This window comes from Seriola dumerili, unplaced genomic scaffold, assembly GCF_002260705.1.
Source record: "Seriola dumerili isolate Sdu_G_001 unplaced genomic scaffold, Sdu_1.0 BDQW01000372.1, whole genome shotgun sequence".
Lineage (NCBI taxonomy): Eukaryota > Metazoa > Chordata > Actinopteri > Carangiformes > Carangidae > Seriola > Seriola dumerili.
Genome location: NW_019174627.1, coordinates 241,985 through 252,593, shown reverse-complemented (window position 1 = coordinate 252,593; position 10,609 = coordinate 241,985). Strand labels below are relative to the sequence as shown.

Below are 10,609 nucleotides of genomic sequence, written 5' to 3'. Positions count from 1 at the left end.
CCAAACAACATGCAACCAAACAAACAACACGCAACCATCCAAACAACACGCAACCATCCAAACAACACGCAACCAAACAAACAACACGCATCCATCCAAACAACACGCAACCAAACAAACAACACGCATCAATCCAAACAACACGCAACCAAACAAACAACACGCAACCATCCAAACAACACGCAACCAAACAAACAACACGCATCAATCCAAACAACACGCAACCAAACAAACAACACGCAACCATCCAAACAACACGCAACCATCCAAACAACACGCAACCAAACAAACAACACGCATCAATCCAAACAACACGCAACCAAACAAACAACACGCAACCATCCAAACAACACGCAACCAAACAAACAACACACAACCAAACAAACAACACGCAACCAAACAAACAACATGCAATAAACAATAAATTCTGACAAAAAAAACCCACCACCTCCGCTCTGTCCGATTGGCTGTTGATGTCGTGATATTTCAACATCACAGTACATGACATCATCTTCATCTTCTCCACCTTTTGCTTCAGCAGCTGGAACGAACCAAAATAAACAACGAGGTAAGTAACAACAAGAATAAGACATTTAATTCAAGGAAACACTTTGTAGTTGGAATTTAAAAACCTCTGAGCTCGACTGATGTTTCTATGAATATCTTTGTGATAATACAGCGTAGAAGTATGATTTAAATGTTGTGAGAATCTGTAGACTCTCCACTCTCCGTTCATATTCTTGCAAGATCGTACGTGACTAATAGACGGTCTCCAAAATATGGTTAAAATAGAGTGACAGATAACACTTTGTTATACATTAATCTACTACTTTACTCACATGTTGCACTATGTTTATGAACCCAAGACTTTGGTAAACCAATCTGAAACACCAAAACTCTTCACTCACATCAGTAAAGGTTTGTTTTCACAAAATAACTGGGCTTCAGTTTTTCAGCATTTGGGCCAAATCATCTCTTTGCACAGTGTAAACAGGGTCAAAAAGGGGCCTCATTAGTGAAAGAGCTGAGATTGGGATATAAAACACTCGGGTATTATCTTCTATGTAAGTATCTAAAAAAATAATGTGTATAAATGTAATAAATCAAGATAATACCCTCAGACCTCAGAGAGTAACATCTAGATCATGTAAAATCTGTGTCTCACCTATTTGTTTCCTCCGAACACATCGTCTCACCAGTAGAACCAGTAACACCAGTAGAACCAGACCACAGACAGATACAACAGGCAATAAGACAGTGAGAGAAGGAGGAGAGGTGGAGGAACCAGGAGGAGAGGTGGGTGTAGGTCCAGCTGTGGTGGTGGGTTTCTCTAAAATTAATTAAATTCATAAATTTCACTGTTCAGAAAATTACAAAATGAAACTTTTTTATTGAACTAATGAGGTCAAACAAGTACAACTGAAGCGTGACCCTTGACCTCCTGACCTGTGACAGTGATCCAGCTGGGCGGAGACTCTCCATGACCTCTGATGTCACAGCTGTAGAGGCCTTCATCAGACTTGTCAACATGGTGGATGGTCATGTGACCTGTAGTCTCTTTGATGAGGGAGCCATCTTTATAGAAAGCAGCTGGGAGGTTGGAGGGAGGGGTCTTTGTTTTACAGTGCAGAGTGACATCATGTCCCTCCATCACAGGGAGGACAGGACTCTGCAGGATCACTGCTCCACCTCAACACACAGACAAACTACAGCATTTCATCCATTTACACACAGCTTCATCAACACTGACTCCACAGTCTGATCTTACCAGTGACAGTGATGCTGATGCTGTTACTGGTTGCTCCCTCTCTGGACTCACACCAGTAAACTCCACTGTCCTGTGGGACGATGTGAGTGATGTTACAGGAAGAACCAGCTGATTCTCCCCAGATGTCACACTGAGTCCTGGTTTCTCTGGTGGTGTTCCTCCTCAGCCTCCATCCAGCAGAGCTGTCGTCCTCCTCACAGCTCAGAGAGACAAAGTCTTCTTCAAACAGCTGAGAGCTGCTGGGACTCACCGTCAGACCAGCTGTGAGCGAATTCAGAGTATTAGAGTTCGAACATTGTCACTCCTTACAAGGAAATTCAAAGCAGGGACTCACGATTATAACGAACTGTCTCTCCATCATCTCTCAATTTTCTGCTGGGGTCGGCCATTTTGTTTACATTGTTTACATTATTTACTTTACCCAGAATTCATTGTACCACAGTCTGGCTTAAGATAGTCAGTAAAGTGCTTTGTGCAACAGGTGGATTTAGACATCTATCTGAAGTCTGACTGTATCTAAGACACAGTCGAAGTCTGTCTTTGTGAAACTGCAACAACACATCCACAGTGACGTCCTCTCTGCTGGGATATTAGAGAAAATACTGTGCAGAAATAAGGTATTTTCTATCGTTAACACAGGCCTGAGTAGACCTGAGTGCTGAATCAAACAAGGTGATTGCATCAGTCCCAGCAGAGCTTCATGGTGGGAGGTGTTACGGCAAACATGACAGAGCTGCCAGTGGCTGAAGTACACAGTCATAGTGAAACAGATGTTTGTAGGAACGGTAACAGACCTGTGTTGGTCGTGCAGCTCAGCAGCGAAGTCAGCACTGAAGGAAATGACACAGAAAGCGAACTGAGAGTTTGTGGTGTGTGTGACTCACTCTTAGATTAACATTCTTCAAAAGCTTCTTTTACTTTTGTCCAGGTTAATGATACAAGTTCAGCTGCCTTCAATGAAGTTTCATATATCAGATGGTTGTTATGGTTGCTATGGTTGTTATGGTTGCTTAAAGCTGTGATCACAATGAAACATTAAACCGATCATCACCCTTCGGTAACATAAATATAAGTAAAATAAACTCCAGTTGAGAGTTACAGCAGCTCAGTGGTGTTCTGTTATACAGTGGGTACGGAAAGTATTCAGACCCCTTTAAATTTTTTACTCTTTGTTTCATTGCAGCCATTTGCTAAAATCAAAAAAGTTCATTTTATTCCTCATTAATGTCACTCAGCATCCTGACAGAAAAAAACAGAAATGTAGAAATTTTTGCAAATTTATTAAAAAAGAAAAACGGAAATATCACATGGTCATAAGTATTCAGACCCTTTGCTCAGTACTGAGTAGAAGCACCTTTTGAGCTGGTACAGCCATGAGTCTTCTTGGGAATGATGCAACAAGTTTTTCACACCTGGATTTGGGGATCCTCTGCCAGTCTTCCCTGCAGATCCTCTCCGGTTCTGTCAGGTTGGATGGTGAACGATGGTGGACAGCCATTTTCAGGTCTCTCCAGAGATGCTCAATTGGGTTTAGGTCAGGGCTCTGGCTGGGCCAGTCAAGAATGGTCAGAGTGGTTCAGAAGCCACTCCTTTGTTATTTTAGCTGTGTGCTCAGGGTCATTGTCTAGTTGGGAGGTGAACCTTCGGCCCAGTCTGAGGTCCTGAGCACTCTGGAAGAGCTTTTCTTCCAGGATATCTCTGTACTTGGCCGCATTCATCTTTCCTTCAATTGCAACCAGTCGTCGTGTCCCTGCAGCTGAAAAACACCCCCATAGCATGATGCTGCCACCACCATGTTTCACTGTTGGGATTGTATTGGGCAGGTGATGAGCAGTGCGTGGTTTTCTCCACACATACCGCTTAGAATTAACGCCAAAAAGTTCAATCTTGGTCTCATCAGACCAGAGAATCTTATTTCTCATAGTCTGGGAGTCCTTCATGTGTTTTTAGGCAAACTCTATGCGGGCTTTCATGTGTCTTGCACTGAGGAGAGGCTTCTGTCGGGCCACTCTGCCATAAAGCCCCGACTGGTGGAGGGCTGCAGAGACTTTGTGGAACTTTCTCCCATCTCCCTACTGCATCTCTGGAGCTCAGCCACAGTGATCTTTGGGTTCTTCTTTACCTCTCTCACCAAGGCTCTTCTCCCACCATTGCTCAGTTTGGCTGGACGGCCAGGTCTAGGAAGAGTTCTGGTCGTCCCAAACTTCTTCCATTTAAGGATTATGGAGGCCACTGTTTTCTTAGGAACCTTGAGTGCTGCAGAAATTCTTTTAACCTTGGCCAGATCTGTGCCTTGCCACAATTCTGTCTCTGAGCTCCTTGGGCAGTTCCTTCGACCTCATGATTCTCATTTGCTCTGACATGCACTGTGAGCTGTGAGGTCTTATATAGACAGGTGTGTGCCTTTCCTAATCAAGTCCAATCAGTTTAATTAAACACAGCTGGACTCCAATGAAGGAGTAGAACCATCTCAAGGAGGATCAGAAGAAATGGACAGCATGTGAGTTAAATATGAGTGTCACAGCAAAGGGTCTGAATACTTATGACCATGTGATATTTCAGTTTTTCTTTTTTAATAAATTTGCAAAAAGTTCTACATTTCTGTTTTTTTCTGTCAGGATGCTGAGTGACATTAATGAGGAATAAAATGAACTTTTATGATTTTAGCAAATGGCTGCAATGAAACAAAGAGTGAAAAATTTAAAGGGGTCTGAATACTTTCCGTACCCACTGTAGTTAAATAAAACCTATCTTGGCGCTCTGAGGGATTAGCTGTGGTGGACTGAGCAACATCGACATCCCTTCACCCGCAACTGATCGAGTGGTTAATATGTTTTCACTTCCTGTCCCAACATGAACCTTATGACATTAACCCTTCCTTAACTGCACGTTTCCCTCCTGCTCATTCATACTATATGATTTCTTTGAAACGTTTCCTCCCCAACACGAGCTAAAATGATATTTTCTATCTTCAAAAAGAACAGATCGTACTTACAGAGCAGCCACTGAAGTCGTCCCATCGTACCACATGTTGATTTGAGCTCAAGACCTTTACAGCAGGTCACAGCTGGTGAACCCACTTCCTCCTTTCTTCTGTGTGATTTCCTATCAAGCTGTTTCCAGGAAGAGGGTCAGTTTAGCTCGAGAGCTCAGAGACCAACCATCAGTCAATGCAAAAAAAACTGCACATAGGAAGGATGTAAATGAGTCTGATGAAGCAGGTGAGGTTAAAATATTCTAGGAGAGTATGATTCTGCCAGTGGAGGGTGCTGTGAGCCCTGCTGTCCAGTCATCTGTTTACCATGTCTATAAACTGTGTTAAAGCTCCACCTTTCTTCTTCTTCTGTGTTTGATTTGAAGTGTTGATCCATCAGAAGATATAAAAACCATGTCAGTGGTCGGTGAGCCAATCAGAAGAGAGGAGGCTCTGAGCCTCAGACAGACACAGAGTAAACAAACTGGAATTTAAAGGGTTAAAATCCTGAAAATGATGGAATATTTAGTCGTTATGATCAAGACTGATGTTGGTTAAAACATCTGACTCTGTGAAAGAGGAAAATAATGTGTGTAATATGTGATATTTTTTTATTGCTGTGTATGAGGACGTTTTTGTCCTTAAAGGTCACGAGTGTGAGTCTCCAGGTAGACTGTGTGTGTGTGTGTGTGTGTGTGTGTGTGTGTGGGGGAGGGGGGGGTCTGGTGTTGGACCAGACGGAGCACTATTAAAGGTCAGTGTTTCAGTTTCCCTCACTGCCGGCGGCAGCAGCTCCACCACCCTCTCCTCTCATGGATCTTCTCATAGTTTTCCTGGTTTGTTTTCTCCCTGGTGCGACGGCAGGTGAGCAGTGTGAGCTGAGTGTGAGCTTCTGACAGGATTAAAAACTACACAACTAGAGAAGAAACAAAAACAAAACCAATAATCAATTAATCAATCACGTCCTGATCAAAGGGGTTTTTCATTTGGGGCGCGCCTCGTACTCCTGGTCTCCTCCGAGGAGTGAGACTGTGTCCACACAGTAACAGGGACAGAACTGTTGTCAGTGTCAGGTTGTTATTTGGTTTGTAAATTCCTTAAGGAACAATCCAGAGTCTGTTTTAAGGAAAATTAATATCGACATATTCTCTGTAAATGAGTGAACCCCGGTCTCTCGTTCTCTCCGTGAAAATATTCTGCAGGATTCAGTTTCAAAATAACAGACGGAGCTGAAGAAATATTTCTAATGAATAATCATTTCTTCTTAATCACAGATCTCAAAAACAAAACTGAATCTAAAACTTGGAACTTATGAACTAGAATTTATAGAATTGATTATTTTCCGTTTGCCTCAGTGAAGTTGTGACGCAGTTTCACAGCAGCAGCTCCGTTCAGTCAACAACAGATTCCTAAAAGTGTCCTGGTTGCTGCTCCAAGTCCTGCTGCTAAATTTAGCGTCAGTGAAACGAACTGTCAGACACCACGACACCGAGTTACAGGACGGCCACTGCTGAATCTGTTTTCACAGCAACTTGAGCTGCAGCTGGAAACTCTTCTCTGTATGTCCATGTTTTTCTTCAGGGCAGCAGGAGGTGGCAGTGAAACCGGACCACAATGCAGTTCTTCAGTGTCAGAGTCCCAAAAGTGAAACCATCCAAGTGTTGAAGTGGAGCCGACCCGACATGAGGTCAGACGGTTACGTCTATTTCTACCGAAACAAGCGCTCCTATGAAAACTACCAGCTTCCGTGTTTTCATGGCCGAGTGGCGCTGAGAGATCCAGAGATGAAGAACGGAGACGCCTCTCTGATCCTGAAGAACGTCACCGCCAACGACGCCGGAACGTACGACTGTTACGTTTCAGTGGGAGACATGAAAGGCAGCAAATCAACGCACTCTGAGATCAGACACCTCACAATCACAGACTCAGGTGAGTCAGTGGAGACCAGGTGAGTCAGTGGAGTCAGACTCAGGTGAGTCAGTAGAGACCAGGTGAGTCAGTGGAGACCAGGTGAGTCAGTAGAGTCAGACTCAGGTGAGTCAGTGGAGACCAGGTGAGTCAGTAGAGTCAGACTCAGGTGAGTCAGTAGAGTCAGACTCAGGTGAGTTAGTGGAGACCAGGTGAATCAGTGGAGTCCAGGTGAGTCAGTAGAGTCAGACTCAGGTGAGTCAGTAGAGTCTAGGTGAGTCAGTAGAGTCAGACTCAGGTGAGTCAGTAGAGTCAGACTCAGGTGAGTTAGTGGAGACCAGGTGAATCAGTGGAGTCCAGGTGAGTCAGTAGAGTCAGACTCAGGTGAGTCAGAGGAGACCAGGTGAGTCAGTAGAGTCAGACTCAGGTGAGTCAGAGGAGACCAGCTGAGTCAGTAGAGTCAGACTCAGGTGAGTCAGTAGAGACCAGGTGTATGCAGGTGTATGTTAATATGAATATTTGATAATGCTGTTGTGCCCTCCAGTCGTCACCTGTCCTTCAGCTGTCACCTGTCCTCTGCTCTTCAGGACAAACACCTGAAAGCACGTGGTGGAGACAGACGATGGTTGTAGAAGACACAGACGGACAGAAGCAGGAAGAAGTGTTGAAGGAAGAAACTGTAGCAGCTGCAGCCGTCGCTGCTGTTGCTCTCTGTGTTGTTGTTGTTGTTGTTGTTGTTGTTGTTGTCAGATCCCACAGAGGTAAACAACACGTCAAACAGGATCCTGACTCAAATAACATGAAGGAATGAAATCAAATATTACATCATCTATAATTAATAAGATATTTATGAGGAGCTGCAGCGTCGTTTATACGACCTCGTCCCGCTTGTTTACAGACACTGGAGTTTAACACTGAATCTAAACCAACTACAACCTGTTCTCAGCTGCCGTGGCCGATGGTTACACGTTCTAATATTCATTAGTATCTTATATCCTTTATTTAGACAGGTAAGCTTCGTTGTCAGGAGCGACCTGGAGGAGTCTGATTGGTTCTTCCTCGTGTGAATGTGATTTTCTCACATCTGCTGCTTTAAAGCACCTTTATTTTTTTTTAAATAAATGTCTTTATTTTTTATTGTTTGTTGTTTTTATTTGATTTCACTTCATGTCAGAATGAAATCTGTCTTGAATCCGGAGACAGACACTGTTTCACACACGTTCAGCAGCAACACAAACACCACAAACAGTTCATTGATCATTGATCATCAGTGATCTGTCGTTAATCACGGGGATGAGACGGACTCATGATTGTTTTTCCTCATGATTCTACTTTAATTTCATCCAGGAAAAAAATGTAATAATCAACCTGTTTAAGTAAAAAAATGTGAAAAGATAAAGTTGCAGTTTATTCTTTACATTATTTCTGTAGATGCACAAATGTTCAGGACAGAAAAGCAACATCAGATCATGTTGGAGGACATTATTGACCTCACTGACCTGAACCCGCCACAGTCGGTTTGTCTGCCACTGAAGGAAACCCCGAGGTGGAGCTGAAAGCCCCAGGAGGAGCTACTAAGTGGCCCCTGAGGTAAGATTATATTGCCCCCCCCTCCAAATACAGAAGTGAAACTAAAATAGTGACGAGGTTATTCATGAAGGGAGGGTCACATACTGGGCTCCACTTCACTCTCATGTCATGGATTCTTTCCACTTCAGTTAACAGAAACAGCTCGTCAGAGCCTTGATTTAATGATGAGGATACGAAACCTCAAGTGAAAGGAAAACCAACTCTGCAGATTCATGACTAAAACTACATGACACACAAAACAAAAAAGAAATATTCATTTGCATTGTTTTCATCTGAATGATGAAGCTGAGCGTTCACGTGGTTCCTCGGTATAAAGCTCATCAGTGTTTCCACTCGCACATTTATCCATAAATGGATGAAGTTGTTTCTGCAGACGTGGTCTCTCTCTTTATGTCACATGCTGATACTGGTGTTATCTGCCACCTGCTGGCTGCTTCCTGTCACTGCTTTTTCCTCTTGTCAGTGTGTAATGTGATGCCACCTCTGCTAAACGTCGTGTTGTGACTCTGCAGACAGTGACCTCTGGGTCACATGGGCACATGTAACAAACCAGAAGTCAATGTCAACAACATACATCAGACTTTATAGGGAAACAAATCCGGATCTGGCCCAGAATTAAACGGGGTCTTCTCTGGCCCACTCCTCTTCCCTCCACCAAGTCCAGAGCAAATCAGCTCAGCACCGTTTGTGTAATCCTGCTGACAAAATAATGTAAGTGCTTTTCATTGTCCGTTTGTTGCTGCTTCCCTCCGTCGCTCGTCCCGGGTCAAACCGTCCCCTGCAGCCGGACGTCAGCGGGCGGAGGGAAGGTCAACCTCAGCGAAGAGTAGATGACCTCTGGCTCTGGTGGAGACTCTGAACACAAGCACACACAGTTGAGTTAATGTGAGAAACAGCAGGTCGTCACTTCACGGTCACGGACGTCTGACCTCGGGCTGGAGGAGTCGCCGTCACCACAGCGGTTTGTGCGTCTTTGTGCTTCATTCGTTCACTGTCAAAGATTAGACAACACGTCGCCCACACGGAGGAGGTTTGTGGTACCGTTAACCTCAATACACCTTTTCCTCTCAACCCACCTGCATCGCCATTTCCTTTACAGTAAATGGGCGGGTGGTCTGACATGCGGCTCAGTGTTCACACCGCTGCCGAACAGCAGAAAGGAATTCATCTGAAAGGAAACTGAGCAGCCACACGCGCTCCTCAAGGCGACACAATCTCAATACAAACATGAATAATAATGTCTGTGTAAATGCCATGATGCACAGAATGTACAGTAAAGGCTGTTAGTCTTCAAAAGGGGAATGAGACTCTGTTGTTAGACCTCCTAGACCTGGAGCCAGTTTCACAGAGACAGACTGTGACTGTGTCTCCAACAGTCAGAGCTCAGATACACTGAGTCTGACAGCACTTTAGTTCTTCACTGTCTTAAGCCGGACTGTGATACAATGAATTCTGGGTAAATAGAGACTGTTTTTCAATATGAAAAAAGGGCAGAGTGTGAAAAAAAATGGCCGCCGTCTCTAAAAACTCTTTCCCCTCGCTTTGCTCCCTTCATATGTCACTGATTGTTACCATGGTAACACTGGTCTCAGGCCTGAGTTAGCTTTGGGGTAAGGTGTCTCCTGTTTTTGCGTATTTAGAAGAGAAGAAGAAGAGCAGCTGTACCTCTCGTCTTGTTTGGTTTGATGAGTATTTGTTGATAGCTGACGTCCTCTGGAGACGGACCGCTCTCTGGAAAAGAAACACACTGTTAAATATAAGAATCACTGGCCAGGAGATACAAGAGTGAAGCCTCAGGTAAGTGACAAAGTTATTTCCTTTCTTTGTGATGTGTTATTACTGGCAAACAGGAAACTGAGGGGGATGTTAGACTTTCTTGTAAAAGATTAACACCCTGACCACAGCGTCAAACACAGAGGAAAACAACCTGCTGATCAGGCTAAAGAAACCTTCACTGACTAAAGAACATTAAACTGGTCGGTGTGCAGAGAACTGATTACAGCTGTAAAAGTAAATAGACATATTAAAGCTCCTCCAGTGTAAAGGTCTCTGTCCATGTGTAGTGTGATTATAGATCAGCTCTAGCTTCTATATTAATACTGTGAAAGTATCAAAGCCTCAGTCCACAGAGAAATGCACACAGCCTGTATTCAGAAACTGAGCCTTAAAACCAGCCGTCAGGACTTCTGGAACTTTGTGATGTCACAACAAAGCAGTCACCAAGCCCCGCCCACCTGGACCCACCATCCAAACCTTGCAGGATTTGGTTTCTCTGAGTGTTTTTACCTGAAATCTGCTGTATTTTTATTGGATCACTCAGAAAACATTCAGCCAATCAGAAGAGAGGCTCAGAGCCTCCTCTCTTCTGA

The 10,609-nt window shown here is 44.0% G+C and overlaps 2 protein-coding genes across 2 annotated transcripts in view; one reads left to right on the top strand and one right to left on the bottom strand.

The window, feature by feature from the left end:
* Positions 1–4,827, bottom strand: part of LOC111233118 (low affinity immunoglobulin gamma Fc region receptor II-like) — an 8,328-nt gene extending 3,501 nt beyond the window's left edge. The window contains exons 1-6 of the mRNA XM_022760874.1: positions 4,764–4,827; positions 2,563–2,598; positions 1,769–2,029; positions 1,447–1,689; positions 1,166–1,330; positions 446–541 (exon numbers count right to left, since the gene is read on the bottom strand). Of these exons, the coding sequence (XP_022616595.1) occupies positions 446–541; positions 1,166–1,330; positions 1,447–1,689; positions 1,769–2,029; positions 2,563–2,598; positions 4,764–4,788 (826 nt within the window). The 5' untranslated portion in view covers positions 4,789–4,827. The remainder of the gene's footprint in view (positions 1–445; positions 542–1,165; positions 1,331–1,446; positions 1,690–1,768; positions 2,030–2,562; positions 2,599–4,763) is intronic.
* A 687-nt stretch (positions 4,828–5,514) lies between these two features.
* On the top strand, positions 5,515–7,898 carry LOC111233119 (coxsackievirus and adenovirus receptor homolog). The gene is made up of 3 exons (XM_022760876.1): positions 5,515–5,606; positions 6,324–6,690; positions 7,238–7,898. Exons 1-3 carry the CDS (start codon positions 5,555–5,557, stop codon positions 7,248–7,250), a joined length of 432 nt encoding a protein of 143 aa, XP_022616597.1. The 5' UTR covers positions 5,515–5,554; the 3' UTR covers positions 7,251–7,898.
* The last annotated feature ends 2,711 nt before the right edge of the window (positions 7,899–10,609 follow it).